General features: G+C 45.6%; 3 protein-coding genes across 5 annotated transcripts in view; 1 reads left to right on the forward strand and 2 right to left on the reverse strand.

Annotated features, from left to right (window-relative positions):
- Positions 1-1,633, forward strand: part of LOC143425286 (mitochondrial import inner membrane translocase subunit Tim17-B) — a 106,295-nt gene extending 104,662 nt beyond the window's left edge. The window contains exons 1-2 of one of the 2 annotated variants that reach the window (XM_076897981.1): positions 265-418; positions 952-1,633. In XM_076897981.1, the coding sequence (XP_076754096.1) occupies positions 967-1,455 (489 nt within the window). In that variant the 5' untranslated portion in view covers positions 265-418; positions 952-966 and the 3' untranslated portion in view covers positions 1,456-1,633. Of the gene's footprint in view, positions 1-264; positions 419-951 lie in introns of those variants that run through there. The other variant, XM_076897982.1, reaches the window with a different exon arrangement.
- A 381-nt stretch (positions 1,634-2,014) lies between these two features.
- On the reverse strand, positions 2,015-2,505 carry LOC143425289 (uncharacterized). The gene is made up of 2 exons (XM_076897986.1): positions 2,331-2,505; positions 2,015-2,252 (listed from the first exon to the last, which is right to left on the reverse strand). Exons 1-2 carry the CDS (start codon positions 2,478-2,480, stop codon positions 2,070-2,072), a joined length of 333 nt encoding a protein of 110 aa, XP_076754101.1. The 5' UTR covers positions 2,481-2,505; the 3' UTR covers positions 2,015-2,069.
- Positions 2,506-3,631: 1,126 nt separating this feature from the next.
- Positions 3,632-19,203, reverse strand: LOC143425268 (uncharacterized). 2 transcript variants are annotated; one of them, XM_076897947.1, is made up of 2 exons: positions 17,872-19,203; positions 3,632-4,777 (listed from the first exon to the last, which is right to left on the reverse strand). In XM_076897947.1, the coding sequence occupies exons 1-2, from the start codon at positions 18,839-18,841 to the stop codon at positions 4,290-4,292; spliced, it is 1,458 nt and encodes a 485-aa protein (XP_076754062.1). In that variant the 5' UTR covers positions 18,842-19,203; the 3' UTR covers positions 3,632-4,289. The 2 variants fall into 2 exon arrangements, with proteins under 2 accessions (XP_076754062.1, XP_076754061.1); XM_076897946.1 differs by having other exon boundaries at positions 3,632-4,780.
- Between the last annotated feature and the right edge of the window lie 2,678 nt (positions 19,204-21,881).

Raw genomic sequence — 21,881 nt, forward strand, 5'->3', positions numbered from 1 at the left:
GTGTATATAGATGACAGAACAATTGTCATTGGCCATTCGTTCGAATTATAAATATGTTATCGATTATAGAATCACTAATGACTTACGATATGTTCGTCCTATACTTTGTTTCATTTTGAAATATCACGCAATGTGGGCTCGGAATTGATGCATTACTCGTGTGATAAAATTCAAACTCAATTATGTAACGCATTGGAACGTAACGATTCGGTAAAATGCTGACAAAAAATATTTTGAATTCTAAATGAGAAATAATTTATTTCACGAAATTATTAAGTACATCTTCGCTCTTATATAATCGGGAGAAAAAGTGTTAATTTACACTACGGTCCATTAACGTAGTTACATTCACCACAGTATCGTGCTTGGGGTATCATCTTTTTCCTCGGCAGCGCAAGTATTTGATACGAATTTTATGGTAAATATGGAAAAATATGTTTATTCTTATAATTAGAAGTAGCTTTTCTACAAACGGGTTACATTATTCTGAATTGTTACGCGTGTGTTAAGTGAACGTGCACGAGTACCGAATACATAACCTCATTCGTATCATATATTATTTTACATATATCTTGCCCCATGCTTTATGTACATACACGTGAACGTATTCTTTTTACGCAATACGATTATAGATCCATGCCAAGTATAAAGAAAGGGTTAGAAGAATATTACTATCAGTAATATTTGCCGAAAGAATCAAAGTTGAAGGTTACTTTTTCTGAAGCCTCTTTCATATATGTTGTACTGAAATAAAAAGTTTAGTAGAAGCAATTATCATGGCATATTAAACGTGTTGTTCCTACTTATTTATTATAATTAGTGGCGCTGTATGTATTACATGTGTATGAAGATAAAGAGACGGGTATTAACATTTCCAGTAGTGATTAAAAATCTTTGAGTAATTCAATGGGATATTTGACGTGGTCACGAGCTCTGTAACCTTTGTTTTAGCGTATTAATTGAGGAATGGAAGAATATGCAAGAGAACCATGCCCATGGCGTATAATAGATGACTGTGGTGGTGCGTTCACCATGGGTGCAATTGGTGGGGCAGTATTTCAAAGTATTAAAGGTTTTCGTAATGCACCCAGTGGTATAAACAAAAGGCTTATGGGTAGTCTTACGGCTATGAAACAAAGGTCCCCAATTATTGCTGGAAACTTTGCGTTATGGGGTGGTATGTTCTCCACGATAGACTGCTCATTGATTCACCTGAGGAAAAAGGAAGATCCATGGAATTCTATTATCAGTGGAGCAGCTACCGGTGGAATATTAGCAGCAAGAAATGGTTTACCAGCCATGGCTGGTAGTGCAATTATCGGAGGAGTGTTGTTGGCTTTAATAGAAGGTGTAGGAATATTTTTCACCCGCCTTTCGGCGGAACAATTCAAACCACCGACATTCACAGAAGATCCAGACCATTTAAAACAAGCATCGCAGGGCTATCCATCGTAAAACGTATAATAAATACTTAGACACATTTCGAATTAAACTCAACTAATTAAGTACAAACGTTTCATAATCTTATGAGACGATAGTAGTTGAAACTGTCACATTTGCCAGTACATAAAATTTGTATAGACAATTCAATTCTCTTGATTTAAGAAATAATAATAGTTTGGTTTTTATTTAATGCTGTTTATCCACTTTTATTGAATTGTTGATAAAATGCAAAGCTTAATATGAACATATTAGTAATTTATAAATAAGAAATATATATTTATAAGACGAATTGACAACACAATTTTTAGTCGTATTGTTTATATATACAATAAGTTATCAGAATGAATCTTAACAATAGTATGTATTATAAAAAAATGCATAATTTTATTAGTTTCTTAAGAATAGGAATACGGCGATGCAAATATGTGTTAATTACCTTCCAGTTCCAACGTTTATGTTTGTTTCTTTTTTAATACCAGCATGGCATAGTAGTATAATGATGAGTTAGATCGCTAAATATGTCAGTTCCTTATTGAGAGAAGGAAACCTGAATATAGAAATTGTAACATAATTTACACATGTATACAAAACTATATTCTCTTTCTTACTTTACAAGTTTACTTAATCTAAGCATCGTCTTCATCTTCAATTTCTTCATCGAAATATTTCAAAGCTGAGGCTACAGATAAGTCCAAAGATTTATTCGTGGATTCTAGTTGATCATCATTTGTTGACTTGTGTGGAGAGACGTTATCTCTTGCACCTTTTAATGATTTGTTCATTATTCCTAATAAATGAAGTTGTTCCACCTAAATATTTTAGGTATTACATAAGGTATTTCTTAATACTGATACAAATGAGAAATGAATTGTAAATATAATATTTACCTGTAGCCTGTGAACTTGATCATCAATTTTTGCCAACATTTTCTGAAGAAGTTCCTTTTCCTCTTTCAAATCTCTTTGAAAAGCAAGCAACTCGTTGGCGCTTAGCTTTAAATTGTAATTTTCTACATCATTTTCATCAATCTCTGCCATTTCTTTTAACTATACTTTTGACATTCTTCATTTAACCATATTTGTTTTCGTTCGATATATTTTATACTCCAAGTGTTGTCGTGTGTGATGTTTAAATTTTATATTTAATTTTTCCGTATGTACGTATTTCGTTTCAAACGATAATTTGCGAAATATGTGATTATGAGTTTTTATAGAATATTAACTTGATGCGTCGATAAAAATTGACTTTACGCAATTTGTAACTTGGTACATACTTGAAGGCTGCAGTTATTGGTACAGGTTGCAGTGCTGCCAACCGTACGTGCTCGATATTTCTACATTTAGAAGGTTTAGCAGCCTGCATTTCAAATTTAAAATCTTGTGTGACCGAGTGTCGAGTGTGGGAGGATTGTCGTGTGTATAGAAATTAAATTTTAGTCTTCAGTGTTGAATAAGTTATAGGGCATATCGTTATAATTACGTAAATCATTTTATTTCGGAATTCCAATGGATTTTATAAGTTTTCTTTCTCGCAGAGTATTAATAGTTTATACTTTCTACAGAATTCTAAGTAACGCTACAGAATAATCAGAATTTATTCTATCTGAATTTATTTAGGTACAGAATTTCTTAATGGATCACAATATAATCTATGTGACTATACGATTACATTAACTTTCAAGTAGTCAAATTAAGTTAAATAGAGTCAATGCGAATCTTGCAGCCATTTTGAAATTAGAGTTCATTATACAGTGCTAGTTTTTATTTATACATATCGATTGTAGCTGTGATATTTTTGCAACAATTAAGTTCCTTTCCATATATCTTTTAATACTTTGATAATGTCTTAGGGAGCTAGTACAGGTTACGATATATTTGACGATGATTCATTTAATTAGTGACTCGAAATAGTTCGATTGATTTAAGGCCCATCACTAATCGTATGACTCGTTAAACAAATTATAACGTGTTTTGATCTTGTTACTGTATAATGATAAACGTTGTCTTGGAACACAAGATTTGCATTAGACCTTATGTACATATACATACAGAAAATATTCAAATTGGGAGCACAACTACTGTTATCATGCCATCATTATAGAATAGTTACATCGTACTAGGGCACTATTACATTCATGCAGTTCATCCTTATTATTTTTCCCAATAGTTAATGATTTGCTGGAATCTTTTTTTCTCGATGCTTGAATCTGTTGATATTGGAGTGTTTGATAATAAATAAGAAGGTAGTGAGTATAAAATGTAATCAAAGGAACAGTAAAATAATAAGGGAATGATAACATCAAACAATAATTGTCCTCGCCAAAAAGAAGCTTGATTTCTCGTTGTAATTAACAAGCATTCAAAGTATTTTAACAGTTTTTTTACATAATATTCTCGATCAACCTCTCTCTCATTGGTATTTATAATTACATCTATAAATATCATACCATTTACACAAACTGAGGTATATGGTAAACTTTCGGGAATGAATTTTGGAATTAATCCGACAGATTAAATCCCATTCGCGTACCCAAATTAAACAAAAATAAATAGTTCGCATAACTGGTACATACGTTGTTCAATTTCTATTCTATACTCGGTTAATTTTTATCATTTCCAAGATCGTCAATAGATTGTATCATATATTGTTACAGTGATTTCGTTTCGATAGAATTGGATCTTTTTTTACACGCTTTCGAAATCCTACTTCCCGTCGTCGCTGCAGCAAGGAAACCAATTTCAATTCAAGTTACGCGGTTCAAAATAAGGTATTTCCGTTCTCGTCGGTTACCAGTCGTCGTTAAGCCGTAAACCATAAAGACGTTCGTTGCTGCAGCAGGAAACCCGTCAATCTTTCGTGGACGTGGGTGGTGATTCTCGACTATTGTCGCTGGTGAAATTCGATAAACCGAGACCACTGGTTTCGTGACTCGAAGAACTCGTTGGTGAGTTGCTGGAACTCCTGGCGCCGCTTAGAGGCGTGACAGTCGTATTCTCAGTCGGTATTAATCCTTCCTTCATCCTCTTCTTCTGCTTCATTCTCCTATTTTGGAACCATATTTTCACTTGCGTCTCGTTCAGTTGCAACGCAGACGCGATTTCGATGCGCCTCGCTCTGGTCAGGTACTTATTAAAGTGGAATTCTTTCTCGAGTTCCGTAAGTTGCTTGTTCGTGAAGTTAGTTCGTCCGGTATTGTTGAAACTACCTGCGATACCAACTAATGGCCCACCGGTTAGGCAGTTTACAGGGCCGTTAGCCGCAGTCGCGTACGGGGATGCGCTTCCTCCTCCTACTGTACCACCGCCATATTCTCCCACACTTGGATTTGTCTTTACTGCTGCAACAGATTTGAAGTTTTTCTTCCTTTATTTCAAATCTATACGAACATGTACATATTTAAAATTGTTTTAGCATTTATACTAAATATTACTTTTCTAAATTATAAGCAAACCCAAATCACAGACAGATCATCCCCTTAGTTTGGGAATTCTAGCAATTAAGAAGAAGTCACGCTACTTTGTACGATTTAAGGGGACACATATTTGACTCATGTTCTTTTCCATCTTAATTACAGGCGTCAATGCCCCTCGTACGTGTCCGACGCGTCCACCAAAGAATTAAGCTTAACTTCGGTCCACCGAGTGACAGCCGTTTGTTGTCCAACACAGCTGGTCAGTGTCCTAAGGAGTAAACCTGCCCACCCTCTTCGGAGGACCGATAGGGTTAAGCCCTAAATCTGGATCAAATTGCATCAGCTGTTGCCGAACGTCAAGGGTAAGTCGTTACGTCATTTTATTTAACTCGTATTTGCCAATCGACCACTCGACGATGGTCACTCTGGCAACGTTCTTGAACCAGATCACGTTACCCGTCCATTGGTTATCAGATCCTCGAAATTATTGGCTATATGAAATTATTTTTAAGTGTTTGCCAATTTGTGGCGTAAAGAATTAACGCGCAAATGCAACGGAATAACTTGCAGAGGGTATTCGGTTCCGATCAACAAAAAAAGAGAAAAGAAAAGAGGCAGCGTCGGTTACGCATTATGGAAATTAGATTGTTATTTAGTCTAGCGGCATGTGGAAGTCAATTTACTTAATGGTAGAGGGTGGACGAAACTGTCAAGCCACCGCCTTAGAGCCACATCTTTCTTTTTCACCCGTGTTTGCCTGTATTGCTCCATTCCCCTCCTACCGTTCCCTTTTCTTTTATATATATATATACCTTAATCTTTATACGGAAGATACGAAAATCAAGAGCTACGTATTTCAACCGAGTAATTCTATCGAGACTTTATCCCACGGATGTTTTCGAATAGACTGAAAACATCCGTCACTTAAAACGGAACGTGCCTGGAACTTGGCCTGGCGGCCATTAAGCTCACGCATCTTCAGCCAGTATAATCGAGTTGGACAAGTTCTATTAGTCCAGGAGCCGGCGTGGTACAATGAATGAAATGTTTTCCGTTTTCGCGACTCATTCATCAATTTAGCACCTTAACGGCGGGACAGAGCGCGCTGCCGTTGATTTTCTCGACGCCAGGCCAACGAACGTCTCCATACGTCAGCCATCATTAGCAGTGGCGTTGGAGTTTTCCCTCGAACTCTGGACGTAGCTTTTTAGAAAATGCGCGATTTTAACGTTAAATGAAATTACGCGTTCCCTCGTTAACGTTGATGAATGAATATAAAAGGCACGAAAAATTGTCATACATGTACAATACAGATTCTGTGAGAACAAAACGGAAGTCTCTTCGACTCACTTTCAGCGCTCTGAAAAATCTGCGAAGCAAGGCTCGCGGCACCGTACAAACTAGAAGCAAGACATCTCGTAATCCGCATTACTGTCCGACGAGTAATCGATAAAATTGCTGTACGCCGTGTACCGTTCGATCCTCGCAATGGCGATCGCCCGTCTACGTTCGATTTCGTTCCTTCGGATGCTCGACGGAAACGCTCGCTCGAGCGTGATGCGCGGATCACTTTCGATTAAGCGTTACCACCGTGTACGGGTAATTACAACTTCCACCGGCGGCTGGACGTTAATATAATAGCGCCGATTAAAATTATTAGCGTCGTTTAGCGATGCAAATCTTGGAGCGCCGTGACCGTATTGCCTCTCCGCGTAACGCTAATAACAATTCCTTCGGTGTTCCACGGCCCGATACCATCGTTCTCTTTCTTCGTTTCTCTCTTCTTTTTTCTACCCTATTTCTTCTCTTTTTACGGAGGAATGCTTTCGTTAGCTTTCTAACGGGCGCAATTAGTTATTGCGGCTGGTAGCTAGAGAGTACGTATTTGCATTTAGAAAGAAGTTTCGAGTACGTTGCGTGCGCCGGTCGTTGGATCATTCTCGATAATGTACCGATTTGGTTAATGCTGGAGAAGAATGCTTTTAAGATCCCTGCAGATACGATGATCATTCGAGCTTGTTAGATCGGAGTCTGATGGTTGCTTTGGCAAGTAATTCATGATCGTTCGATTTCATTTCGCAATTAAACGGAACGGTCGATAGGGAATCTCGACGGGTGCAAAGTGAAAGCTCGAAGGGCTTACTTGTCGCGGAAACAAATGAGAACGGGGCGAAGGGCGAAGGGTTGCAGGCAGCCAAGGAATAGACCGATTGGCACGGGTTAAACACCGTAATTGGTCTTTGGAGTAAGGGTAACCTTTGCGATGTTAATTATTTTTCACCGCGACTGGTATATCACGAACCTCAGATAATCCTGCAGATAATTCTCCAAACGATCGAGTCATGTTCCGGAAATTTTTCAATCCCCTCGAACAGAAAAGCAGAATTTCCTTCGAGCAGAATTTTCGACATGCAACTTCCTTTCCTTTGTAACGAACTTGCAGAGAACGAAATTTCTTCAGCGACAATAAAGTTCCCTCGACGCTTCCTCTCGGCAATTTCTTCCCTCGATAACCCCCAACGCAAGCGTGGCGAACCGGGCGAAAGTTATTAGAAGAACGACGAATTATCGTATCCCTGGGTCCGCGGAACGCCAATCGACCAAGCGCACTTAAGCTCGAACGCGAGCGTAATTCTGGCACGCCCGCGCGAGCCCAACGACACTTGAACGAAGTCGCTCGTGCGCGTATACAACACGAACGAAACACACACAGGTAAACGGTTGGCCGCGGTTTCGAGGCATGCATGCCAGTCAGGCTTCGTTCAAAGGCCCCCGATTAAATCTCACCTGGCTTAATATTATTATTTTACGTGGCGCCTGCGAGTGAAAACGAGCGGCCGACGGGGGGCGGCGAGGAAATTGGAACGAGGGAGAAGAGGGTGGTGTTGGATAAAAGCAAATGGAACAGTGGCGGGAAATGCCGTGAACGATCTTTGTACCGTCGATGGAACGGTAATTTCAGTTATTTAGCCTCTCCTCGGACGTCCTGGCTGTTCGTGAGTAGAAACTGTTCCGACTGTGCCTCTCGAAGTCCGCTGTTCGAGGAGGAGTGTAATTGCTAAACTCGCTTTCGCAGCCGAAGAATTATGCGAGCTTCTCTAATTTTCGTCGTGCAGTCGGTGTGGTTCGTTTAGCGTAGAAGTTATTGCACCGTGGCTTGTTACGCGACTGCTTGCATATATTTATATAGGATAGATATGCAAAGGAGTATAAAATATTTACGTGTACCCGTCGGGTATGCAAGAAAGTACAAGATATCCAAAGTACACGCTGAGTGTGCTCCAGCCTCTTATTCATGGGCGATATCATTTTGAATATGTAGATTCGACTGATCTCACTGCGTGAACCGTCCGTGATTCGCTTTTGCTTCGACAGTTCCTACGCGCGCGGTGGATACCCGCGAGACGTGGCGAAAAAACGAGAAAACCGAATCGAAAGTGAAACTGGAGAAGGCCCTGCGAAAACATTAATCTGGCCTAGAGTTCCTGTTCTCGATCCGGTTCTCGGAGGATGCGCGCTTATTAATCAGAGAATTTCAATTTATGCGCCGATGGGAAAAATATCGCCACGTTATGCGCGTAAACTCGTTTGATACCGATATGAAATAATTATGTCTCTAATATCGCGATATGTCGTGCAAGGGGAGTTGAACGATGAGTGCGAGGAGAGGACTCTGGCTGCCTCCAGGGTAATTTCGTTGAACCTCTCTCGTAGATGAATTCTACGAGTCAACCCTCTTCCTTCAGAGTCAAGCCTCTTTCTTCAATCGATATTAGAACGTTTCTAAGTACCATTATACGATACAGGTATTCCACAGGAGTTTCAAGAGATTCGTGCAAACATTTTGTCGTTGACTGTACAAGTACATCGTACAATGATATCGTCGAAAGGGTTGTTAAATATCACACCCCTTATTAATGTACCTTTATCTAATTGAATTCAGTTAACCGCGCGATAATGCGATCAGCAATTGGACGGAAGCTTCTTCGAGGGCCTCGATAAAATCGTAAGACGGTAATCCGTTGATCACACGGGATCATCTGGCCTTGCGGCCACCGAACCGACCCCCTTTTAGACGGGCATTACGCAATTCAAATATTATTCAAAGGCTAAAAGCCAGGGGGGCAGGGCGCAGATGACGTAAAAGGGGGCCAAAGGGAGCGAAGTGTGTGCGAGCCACCGGGTATTATGTTACCGGAAAGATGGACCTCGATAGGGGCACCAATTTCCTTCCTCTTCCGATTTTCTTCGTTGTCAACGACTCTGTTTTCTGTGCGAAGTTCCACGGGAGATTAAAAATCAAACGATTCGCGTTGGTTGCGAAATTGGAACCTTGTAATATCGATGCATATATAGCTACCACACAGCGATAACAGAGGTCATATTTTTTCAGTATTCTAACAGTACCATCGACGCTAGTACCAATCTCTTATTTAATTACGCGAAGAAACGATGATTCGAATTTCCCGTCCATGATCCAGTTTCCACAGCATCATCTCGGTGCTTACCATTATGTGAAACTTTATTGAGCCACCTGAACAGGATACCCCGGCTGTGAAAAAAGTCCACGGATTCGTCAGGATCCAGCTGTATTTGAACCTATCTGATTTCCACATCCGATTATACGGTACAACGCCATTCCGTGCCTCCTACCAGATGAATATTTAATATCTACCCTCGGACGACTAAATCTTCCTCTGTGCTGGACGATCACTGCGACCATCTAATCATTTCCTAAACTGCTTCGCGAAAAATAAACGCAGAGAACGTCACCTCTTTGAATCAGCCTGCCGGCAACAAAAATAGAGTCATTAAAATGTGCAACTATTAAACGACCGGCACACAGTAGCCATTAACCAGATAGTACACATCTCGCCGCTGTTTAACGTCCCATAATAACTCGTCTAATTTATAACCTTCAACCATCCCGCGGTCTAACGCGCCGCCTTCAGCTGGAACGCGAAACCATAATGGATACCATAAAACGTACTCGTCCGTTTTTTCATTTTCCCCGGGGTTTTCTTTCTTCGGTTTTCAGCGAACGATTCGCGGCGGTCGTATCGGCCGTTTTGCCAATAAACGCGGAGTTTGTTGCGCGGAAGGCACTCGCGGACTCGCGGTCCGTTCGTCGGTAGGCCGTAACGAGGCTCGTTGAATGGCAATAAGGGATATCGAGACGTTTAACGAGCCTCGTAAAATCGTTATTGTTGCTCGAACGGTATCAATAGCGCGATCGCGTTTTACTGGTGAACGCGTGCCCCCGTAGCCTGCGCTTTCTCGCGAGTAGCCCGCGGAAATGGGCTCGACTTCCACTGCCCCCGTGTCCGACCGTGCAAATATTTTCTCACGATTGCACGATAAGGGGAACCACCGCTATTTTAGATCACGGATAGCGAATGGTTCTTAGTTTCTTTAGCTCTCTGAATAATTTCTCTCGGTAAATAGTGGATTGATTCGTATCGATGGAACGATTTTTATTAACCGTTCCCTTCTTTCGACCCCTGTCATCGCGTATCGCGATGGCTACTTTAACATTTCAGCATCGCGATGGTCAATAGCCCTGAGTCAGAGTGTTCGGTAAACAGTGAGTCTCTACAATCGAGATTGCGATCGAGTCTACACGCGCAATTGTACAAAACTATCGTCAAGGTTTTGCCAACCGTCATGCGAATGAAGATTTTTCTCCATCTATTATTAGAGCTCTCATCATCGGTCAATCAAAATTCTAGGCAACGAAATCCGTTTTACTTCTCGTCGACTATCTTCCTGCTTTTTTTCTCGCTCGACGAGGAGCGTTTGCTTCTCGGTAAGGTCGAAATCAGAATTACTTAGCATGATCCACGGTTGCCGAACGATTGCGTGCAGTCAGCTTTATTTATGGCCCCGAGGTCAGCCGATTTGGCGTATTAAGAGTTACATTTTTATTGGCCTTGCCGCCTAGTCTTTTTTGCTCCGCTCGAATCGATTTACGATGCTGCTTATCGTCGCGCGGTGAAGCACAGATCCTCGATCCGAGACTGGATTTAATTCATTTCTGCCTCTCGATAATTCTAATCTCATTATGACTCTCGTTAAAATCAGAACTCATGCGATCGTTATATCGAATCCCTCCAATATCGGAATGCTTCCTAATTCCAGAGTAATTCACCGACAACAAACATCAATACCCAAAGCACGCCCCGTTCAAGTTCGTTTCCACGACAGTTATCAAAAGCAACTCTGCTCGAACGCAACGTACGCGATGCGAAAATCGAATACATAAGTCGATTACCAAAAATAATCCTACACTACGGCCCCAAAGCCTCACGATCCCGCGTTTCATCGTCGTCCGTCCGCGATCCTCGCGAAGCGCCACCCTCACCTCGAACACCCTTCGCTCCTTGGCCGGTCCGTGCGCCGTCTCGTAGAACGCGAGCTTTTTTCAACCGTTTGAGCCACGCTCGCGTCGCAGATATATCGCTGAGGCGAGGTGCCCGCGGAAATGAAAATCACCGTTGCGCGAGACACGTGGACAGGGTGGTCGTTGATTGTCAGCGGGTTGCAACGCCGGGAGCAGCCGGTGCGAGCGAGAGAGGGAGGGGCCGGTTACTTAGGCAGCCGGCAGGGTTGTCGGCGGGAGTTGCGGGATACGGGGTTGCCAGGTTCGGCGGGTGGCAGCCCGGGTGGAAACACGCGAACGATCCTCTGATCCCCTCGCGAGATATCGGCCACTCACTCACGCGTCCGCCGACGGCCCTAGCCGCGCCGCAACACGCTGCCCTGCCTGCCTGACCGCTAGCTAGCTTGCTTGCTTGCTTGCTGCTTTGCTTGCTTGCTTGCTTGCTTGCCTGCTTGCTTGGTTGGTCAGTCGTTCCGTACTACCTACGCTCGCAAACCGAACGATCCACACCTCGTGCTCCTTCGCTCTGTTTCTCATCGTACTCGAGTACACGTAGGTGTGCTTTCGGGCATTTTCGAGACTAGCTGTTCTCTAGACGTTCGTCTAATCTTTGGTACAGCTCTTGGGTATAGGTTAAGTAAGGAAAAGGGGTTTAGAATTGGTTCAGTAGGTTGGGAGACCTGATTGAGACGCGAGTACCTATCGCAGCCATTTTTGTTGGGTTGTAATCGCGGGATCAGAGAATTTCTGAACCGTGAACGTGTTAATAGAAGCGATCATGTTAGCAATCAAGAGATACAAGGTGGTTACAAAAAACAGTACGGAGAGGTAATTATGCTTTTAACGAGACGTCCTTCTAGGTATGATCGTAGAACTTTATTAATTATTAGGCGGGTTTCTGTTTGTCGTATCTAGCAGCGTGCTGTCAATGTTTGATATGTATTTGTTTACATATCGTCTTTGCTGTCACGGTTTTTGTCGAAATATTTTAGTCAGCGAAATTCCGTTTTTCTTCATAAAATTTTTGAAAACTTCGATCCTAGTTAATTAACTCGTCATGCTTTCTTCGTATCGGTCGACTTTCGCTGGGCGCTGTCGATGCCTCTCTTTCTGCGTTCATCCTCGTCCCCTTCCACAGTTTTTTTTTCTCCTTTTAACCATCTTAGATCGTACACAGTTCGTCCTTTCTATTTTCCCGTCCGCTCGTGACGCTCGTACTCTACGTTTTTCTCGCTCTCTTCCTGCTCATTATAATCATAACGTTATCCATCGACGTTTAGGCTCCCGATAATCCGGTTTCACTGCGCACAGGAAACTCGTCAATCGTATCGCCGTGGTGTTATTCCATTTTTATGCTCTTGCTCTTCAGTAAACATTCCTTGCTCATCGCGACTGTCCTTCTCGCTTGCCAGTAATTTCTGCTATTTTTGTCCGACTTATTCTTTCCGCGTAAAAGACTTTTTCTTCACTCAAGCGTTCTCTTATCCTTCTCCTCGATCGATTTTTTAATGTACCAGAATCGTTTACCATTTCACCGGAAGAAACGCAGCAGAGGGTTTCAGCCCTCCTCTCCCTCTTCGTCGACAAAATTTTCGTATCTCTTCTACGACCATACAACGTCCCTCTCTTACTGTCATCTATCGCTATTTCTTTTCGCAACGTGATCGAGCCACTTTCTAATTTTTTCTCCCCGAACAGCTACTCTTTTTGTCGCAATAAATCATAACAAGTTTAACAACCTTCTAATTGGTCGCAAAATTAAGGCTGTCAGAAGTGTGAATTCGATTATTCCGTTTCCTGGTGGGAATGTCCAGTCCTATTAACCGTTTTCGAGCGAGATTTCCGGTATCAGTTGTCCGTTTCGAAAAAGGCGCGGCGAGGAGCAATCGTCGAGCAATTGATAAAGTCGATTCGGAGGTCGGCTCGATACGTGACGCGACGTCGTAAAGGAGTATAGCGCAAGGAATCTAACCGTGTATTACACGATGCAACGTAAACGGGCGAGGCTCGTGGACGGACGAAAGCGTGCAATCAACTCTGCGGCTTGTACTATTCGGAAGCGACGCGAAATGTGCCGTAAAACTGGCGGAATGGCATAAACACGGCAACCAAGTCGGCGAGCAACGATTCGTTGCCGCTACCATCTGAATTTTTCCACCCTGGGTCTGGTTCAGGCGAAGCGGGCTCCAGTTCGCCACATCTCGCAATAATATTTCAAGCTGGGAACCTTGTTCAACGATTGCTTCGATCTTGAACACGAGTTTCTTCCACGTTTGTTATTTCTAACGTGTTCTTGGCTCGGCTTGTCCTCAGTTTAAATTTATACGATCCTATTCGTTTCAATCGTTATTGAATTAATTGTAAAATATTGTCAACAGGAAGTGAATGTTGTTTCCCACACCGAGCAATGCATGCACAATTATATTCTTCGGACAAATCAATTTTTTTCTCCATAAATATGGAAAACGCAGCACGCTCCCATGCGTGCGCGTATCGTTGTTAAATAATAAAAATGGCAAGGCAACGCGTCGTTCTCGAGAACTAGCACGAATCGACGGATCGTAGGATATCGTGTACAGGGTGTTGCTTATTTGTTCCGCTCTTTCTTCCTCCGGTGGGTTGGCCAATCCCGCTATTGATTACGAGAGAGAAGAAATCGAGTGGTATATGATAAATCGGCACGGCTGACAGGCTCGTGACGCTCGATCCACCTCTCTCTCCTACTTATCGCTGCCCTCCTTCTCTCGCGTAGGGTGGTCCGCAGTCTGCGTCCCCATAGAGACCTCGTGGACCCCATGGAACGCATTATGGAAGCACCGAGGGAAAAAGCCAAGCTATTGTGTGCCCCTGGCCAACCAAAAAACTTCGCCAACCAAAATCTACCGAAATCTCCCTCCCCCTTTCCGCTCTGCTCCGCCCATATCGTTATTTCGATTCAAGCTACCTCTCATCTGGGATTGCGCAGCACCCTTCGAACGAGAGTTCGCGTTAGCTCGATAAGAACTTCGTCTAGGAATATTAGACGTGCTACGCTCTCAGACGAAATAAAACTCCAATCGCTTCTCTCCTACAGTTGCAGTAAGTCGGAAGAATTGTCCCTTCGCCCCCTCGATTCGAAAGTGAGTTAAATTACAATCCGAAGGCAAGGTTAGAAATAGTAAAAGGCTACCAGTAATGTATCATAGGAACGATATCAATTACAGAGTGTATCGATAACGTCGATGGCGGTCACGGTTCCCTAATCTCATCGCAACCACCACCGTGAGATCGTTCGATTCCATTCCCGCGTGGAGATCGCGGGGGCAGGAAGCTAGGCGGCGGCGGTGGCGTAAAAAGGGGTTGCGCGGCACCGAAGCCGCGCACCGTTTCGTTTGCATGTCCCGGCGTAATAAGCGTCACCCCCGGTGACTTCTCGGCCGGTGTTATTAATTCGATTATAATGAGCTATTAAGCGAAACGCTGGTAATCCTGACAAGCTCCGTTCAACGTGCTAGGCTTAGCCACTCGAGCCAGGCGATCGCCTCCGGCCCCCGGTTCGTTGTTAAGCAAATTACCAGATGGGGTGGAAGGCCTACGAGAGGTAGGCTTGTCGCTCTCCTCTTCGCGCTTTTTACGACGCCTTCGTTTCAATCTTCGCGTCTCGTCCGGGACCTTCTCGGATTTTCTGCTCGAGAGTGTTTATCGAGCTCGGATTAGTATTTCAAGGGGCGTCGTTTCGAGAGATAATACGATGCAAAGTGAAGGAAATACTTGGACGATTAGACATTCGAATGATGTAATGGGTAATGTGCATGCGGAATTAGTCGATTGAAATATCGAGACGATCGATGTAAAATAAAGATGATCGCAGCGCGATCCTTTGCGATTGTATGGCAATTTCTTGGAACTTTTATTGTTCGCTTTTGCTTCAATGTCTGGTACAGCTTTCATTGCAAGAAATATCTAACCGATCGGATCTATTAAACCAATGGGTGGAATTCCTACTGCTGCTCGACGAGTCATTACAGTTGAAATTCCTTGCTCCATTTTCCTGTTTATATAATAGGAAGCTGGTATAATATTCTCGTGGAAAATGCCTTTATGTGTTCGCAACTGGTAAAACGGGACGAGGAAATCGGCTTTAAGTCGTCGGAATTCGATTGATCGCGAAGCGATAATAACCATCGTGCTGGTTTATTCATGAAGTTTTTAAGGGTTCGACAACGAATCGCCGTCGATCTACGTTTCATGTTGCACATGAAATCACCTGTTTTTCCGCTCATTTTCGTTTGCCACGTTTATAATTAGCCGTCCGCGTATGCTAATTATCGGGTGTTCGACAACTCTGATCGTACGCTTTCGACTCAGATCTATCCACGATAAATTGTCCATCTGTCAGATTCAGTTGCCGCTTTGCGTAACTAACGTACGTAAGTGATCGTAATGCGTGTTACACGCATTTTTTTGCCGCCCGTTATCACCTTCGCCCCTCCCGTTATTAATATTCCTTTTTCGTTTCGCGTTTAATGCTCAAACGTTCGATAACTTGGACGGATTAGATTTTTACTTAAGAACGGTCGTACGTGCCACGAAAATGTATCGCTTTTTAATTAAAGCCTTCAGGCGACGCGATACCAGTTATCGGCCTGCCGTCTCTCTCTCTCTCTCTCTCGAAATAATCAGATAACTCGAGTGCAAGTATTTCGTTCTTAACCGCGAATCTTATCAGGGCTTTTCGATATCTTTCGTGACTACCATCGAATCCAGCGCGAGCGATAAATCTTGTTTGCAATCGCGACAGAACACTTTTCGCCCCGTATCCTTTGGCATTTGTAAACAAATAATCGAACGGGATCGATTTTGGAGAACGCTCGAGGAGAACGATGACGTTCCGCATCCGTTTCGATTTTTACACGATACCAAACGTTCGATTGCCCGCGATTCTATTTTTAATCCCCACGAAACGGCTTACGTTGGCGGACACTTGGAGACCAGATCGAAACGCGACGGATACACCCCGGTGAAATAATCGAGAGTAATTCCGTAGGCGAGAAAGATAGGACGTCGAGCGGTTCGCAAGCGGTTGATTTATGGTCGTTCGGCAGCGATATTCTCGTAAAAGCTCGATGTATCTTCTGCTAGGCGGTGCTTTCCTGTGCATAATCTTATCAGCCCCGTTTACGACTGTCGCATAGCCGTAAATACCAGCTAAATAACACCGGGGACAATATAAATACCGATAAATTTCCCTTCTATCTCGGGAGAGGCCCGTTATCGGACGGTCTATCGAATCTTGATTTGTACTCGGCTCACCGGTATCCGTGTAGGTGTTTCTTTTCTACGTGAACACTATTTGTACTTCACGCCGGTACATATTTGCCGCGCACCAACTTTGTCGCCCTGCCACCGTTCCCTGTTTCCTGTTCTCTCTTCGTGGATTCCCCGAACGCGAGAGATAATTATGGACTAGGACGCCGTTTATCGCGGCTATCGACGGGTCAGCTTTTTAATTCGGCGCGCAGACACTGGTATCTGAAGTGCCGTCGCGATGTCGCAAATCATCGTCGAGGAACGCTTGTTTTGATTCTGGGTTCGGATAATCGCTCTCTTATCGATTATTGCCCTTCGATCGACCACGTTCGTTCGTCGAGGATAAAGAAATCTTCGAAAATTTTGGGGGCACGATTCACGTAGACGGAACAGAGTCGGAGAATTTCAGCGAAGATTCGATAATTTCGAGCGGAGCGAGGGTCGCGAAAGTATGGAGAAACTCGGATTGGCGGAGGAGCACGTGCAGGACCGACGGTGTCCGTCGAACCGGAATTACGTGTCACGATTTATTAATCTCGTTAGGCGCAGTTTGCTGTTTCGAAGGCAGTAGGTCGTCGGCCAACAAATACGTCACATTTCGGTTGTCCGTCAATCTTAATTGAATTCAGTGTACAGGCGAAAACCTCCTCGGCATCGCTGGCAGCGGCTCGCGGCGGCGACGGCCATTCGAGATGCACGAACTTGTGTAAAGTGTCGTCAACGAGCCGCAATTGGGTCGTGTCGCGACACTTAAGCGTTACAAATTGTTCTTCCAAGAACTCGCGCTGACTAACCGGGAAGAAACGACGGAGAAGCTCGTGAAGAAGAAAAACCGTGTTTCCCTCGTTGCATCGCTTTCGTTGGAACCCTCGAGGAGTCAGAGGTTAGAGTTCCATCGGGGACGTTTGGCGCCGCGCGAAATTCAAGACACGCGGGAGACTTTGAACGACGATCGTTTGAAACGTGAAAAAAGCTTCGATCGAGGGAAAGACTCGTTCAGATACCATTACCCACGTGTATCGAACGCTCAATGTCAAACATTCGAATGGTTAGCCTACATTCGTTCACATTAATCATTGATAACCCAAATAAAGTCATCGACGGATGGAGCCCTGCGACCAACGGTAGCTCTTTCCCATCGGATCCTCGATCGACCATTAATTCTCTGGCAAGTAGATAGCGATCGAGAGTGGACAGACACGACTCTCCGCCGCTGGGTCTATTCGGCCTGAACTACATGGCCGCCACTCGATAAACAGAAGCTAACGAGCTTCCACCAATTCCCCCCTCGAGCAAGTACTCGGTCCTCTCATCGGAATTCGAAACGAATCGTCGTGCGTCTACGTACCAACAGGCTTTGGGACGTTCCTCTTCACTTGCATCCACTTGTACGTGGGCACGTGCGGCTGTTGCTGCTGCTGTTGTTGCTGCTGCGGCTGAGGGTGGTGCCCGTGGGGATGCTGTTGATGATGGTGTCCGTGCCCGTGCTGGTGCGGATGTTGAGCATGCCCCGGCTGTTGTAGCACGTGGTAGCTCGTCGGATCTGGGTTTTCCTCCTTGTAATGACCAGCGGAATGCCCGGGGTAATCGTTCTGTCGGATCTGGGGGTGATAGTGAAGCGAGTCCTCCGGCGTTGGTAACTGATGAAGATAGTTGGTGGTGCCAGCGACCGGTAGCTGATAGTCAGGCTCGTGGTGGTGATGGTGATGGTGGTGGTGTTGACTAGAAGACTGATGGTGCAACTGCTGCTCGTGGTCCGTCCTCGAGTGGGCGGCGGCTACCATCGGGCTCTGGTGGATACCGTTCCCCGATGGTGGAGCGGAATGATGGTGATGGTGATGATCGTCCCTGTAGGCCGCCTGCTGGACGTGGTAACTCTGGTGCGGGTCCATGGACCCGTGGGACCCGTTCGCATGCTGATGCTGTTGGCCAGCGTACGAGGAGGAGGCGGTGGTCGCGTAGTCGAGGTTCGTGTAGCTCAGCCCATTCTCGGATGAGATGATCGCGGTCGTGGGAACGTCCTCGTGGAGAACGGCCGCCGTCGGCGAGTAGAAGCCCTGCGGTGGCGTCCCTGAGGAGGCGGCGGTCGACTCCGCGGCCAGGTAGCTCTCCGAGGAAGAGGAAGAATAAGGGGAGACGGCGGTCTGAGGGAAGTAGTGGGTCGGGGCTAGTTCCGGCGAGGCCGGTACGGGCACGTGTCCACCGACGGACACGGGCTGATGATGATGATGATGATTTCCTTGACCCGTGCATACGTAGTTCGGGTATGAGTCAGGCTTGCCATAAGTTCCGTACATGCCCATGTCCATCATCATCATCCTCGTGGCGGTGAGGCGAATACATCAATTGGCCACCTGCTGCCGGGCCACCAGCGTGTCCTTCGGTGCGCGCACTCTGTACCGTGGGGATGGTGCAGGGCGGAACGGTGGAGATAGATGGAGAAAGTGAGGGAGGGAGAGAGCAGCTCGCCAAGAAGATTAACCGGGAGCAATTACTTTAGTAGTTTACATGGCGACTGATAGCTGCCACTATTGGCCGGTAACACTTTGCTCGTCGATCTTAACCAGTTTAAGTGGCGGCTGATTGGAAGATTGTAACACAGATCTCACACAGATTGACACACTTCTCTGTTTTAAAAGTCCCGAGTGTACGTTGTCACCAGTAGCGGTTCTAACGGTGTCCCACTGGAGCTCGAGGACGGTGATGAACCGCGCCGTGGAATCCGTTCGCATCTACCCTTAAACGCGTACTCCCGGTAGCCGAGGGTCGGCGTTAACCAACCGTTGAACCTCGGTCGACGGAAATATCCTCTATAATGATCGCGAACACGCGAGAGATCCCGAGGCAGATCCGCGACACGCCAGTGGACGCGGGAACGCGTCGTTGCTCGCGCGAGTATCGTGGAAAGAGCGGACGCGTAGCCGTCGATCCGGTCGACGAGGGCCCCTGAAGTGGACTGGCTAGGTGGACTGGCCTGGCGGAAGGCGGCACGGTCGAAGGCTGCACGCAGGTGAGATCGCGAGCCGCAGGGGTCTGGTATGTTCAGACCCCTCTCGCCTTTCTCTCGCGCCCCACAGCCGCTCTATCCCTCTCTCGTTCTCTTCCTCTCCCATTCACTTCTCACTCTCTCTTTCTCCTTTTCTCTCTCGCTCTCTCTCTCTCTCTCTCTCCCCCATTAGATTCTCTGGGAAACGCGTGGTGGTACGTATAGAACGTCGCTAAACGGAGGGAAGGGTGCTGCCTTCTCGAAACTGGGCGTGACCACGACGCCGGTCACGTGAGCGTCTCTGGGCGGAGCCAGCCAATCGGGAACGAGCCTGCGCGTCCGGCGTCCGTAGCCTCATGATGGATCACCGAGCTAAATTTTATTTTTCCTACGGTCTTTTTATCTGGCACGCTGCAGTTGACACTTATCGCGGTTGGTAGAGGTAGCCGAGTATTATATCTCGGTGCCCACCTTCCAGGATATCCCGGGACCTTGCCTCCTAGCCTGTCTTCCCTTCCGAGCTTCCAGACCAGCGCCGCTCTTTTTCTCCTACGAGCCTCGCATCTCGTACCTCGTTTCTTTACCCATCTTTTCTCTTTTTTTTTCACTCCGCGACTGGTCCCCCTCTTCTCTCTTCTCCGTGTACACACGCGTGTCCCACCTGTCCTCGACAGGACACCACCGGGACGTCTCCTGCGCTTTCATTAACGCCTGACGGCTGATGGGTTAATTACGGGCCGCGAGATCTACGCCGCGCGAGTTCCACGAGTAGGGACAACTGTACGGACGAGCTTCCGCTTTGATCTTGATTCGATTTCGAAGTGCAATTAGAAACTCGAAACTTGAGAGTTCGCTTAGGTACTCGAGGAATATTTCTTTCGTTCGAAACGAATCGAACGCTCTTGCTCTTCACGCGATTCGCGAATCTGCAACGTCGATCGTAACGCGAATGTGATCATTGGTTATATTTCTTAACGTTACGCAATGGCGATCCCACGAATCGCCCTCGAAGAAGCAGAACCTCGAAGGAGCCAGGCAGAAGGAGAGAGGAAGAGAGGACGAGCACGGTTCGGGGGACGCGCGTGACGGGCCCATGGGACGTCTCGTACCCCATGTGGGTTCAGTGACAGGATGACACATTCCGCCGTGAAAGTTTTAGGAGAGAGAGGCCCCGTATCAGCGGTTCAGTCAGAAGAGCTTATATCGAGGGCGCCACCTGCGGCCACCCGCGACATCCGCTCCGTCCCGTGCATCAGATCAGGAAATCTTCATCTTGATCGAACTTCCCCGACGTCTCATAGTTCTGATTCTCGCTGTCGGCCGATCTTTTTCACCTGAACGCCCTCGTACACCGGTCCGCTCGTTCGTATCGCGCGTCGATATTCGTTAACCGGCTTCGCGTGTCTGACAACGTTCCTTGTTAATTGCCGCCAACTTTTTCGTTTCAGAACATTATTGCGCGCGTCTCCCTCCTCGTAAATTGTCGTCGACAGGTCGTCCACGATTTATTACTTGCCATCTCGAGGCGGGAGTGTTCTCAGAGCCTTTTTGTAAAAGAAATTCCGTGGAATTTTAAAGAAAATTGTTTAATAATTTGTTCCATGGAGTCGACATCGATCCAGCCGTTTCAAAGTTGCAACTTCTTTCGACGGCGAAGGAACGTGCCACGGGGCTCCGTCTCGAGTAGGCGATTGTTGCTCGATGAGGCGTGTGATTCGCCGTCTGAACGGTTCCAGCGTCGTTTAATGGAATTTTCCAGGATCAGACGGGTAAATTCGAGTTTAGCCAAGTCTAATGTCGGGATAAGTATCAGCGAACAGCCTCCACTTGGCCACCCTCCCCCCACCTGGACACGCGTAAACTTTACCTCCGGCTAATCCTCTTAAACAATTACAAACCAGTCGATCGGTCTGGTGCCTATCTCGTCCTGGCGCCACGCTGCGTTTTGACGTGGGATGAGGCACCTGCATTGTCATGCTAAGCCGCAGTCGCCTTGCTGCAGTTCCCTTTTATCTGCGACCAACAACATCGCGTCCTCGTCTCTCCGTGGACCCAGCCTGGACTTTGCTCGTATCGAGCTTTTGGGGAGGCGAACTCGACTCTGGAGTTTTTCTCGCTCGAATTCTTTTCTTCCTCTCGACATGGAGATCCCAGACTGAAAACTAAGACTTTTGGACAGCGAAGCTCGCAGTGTGAAAGGGTTGCAGTCTTTTATGCGGAGTTGAAATCATTTTTCCATTGTTGTACAAGCTTTAAATATCGCAACGACTTCTGTAATCGTAACAACTTGAGTTTCGATTACGTAGAATAGATGTGGTCCAAGAAACGCAGAGATTTCAAGTTATTCTGTTCTCACGTAGTCTGTAAATACT

The sequence above is a fragment of the Xylocopa sonorina genome, chromosome 7 (genome assembly GCF_050948175.1).
Source record: "Xylocopa sonorina isolate GNS202 chromosome 7, iyXylSono1_principal, whole genome shotgun sequence".
NCBI lineage: Eukaryota > Metazoa > Arthropoda > Insecta > Hymenoptera > Apidae > Xylocopa > Xylocopa sonorina.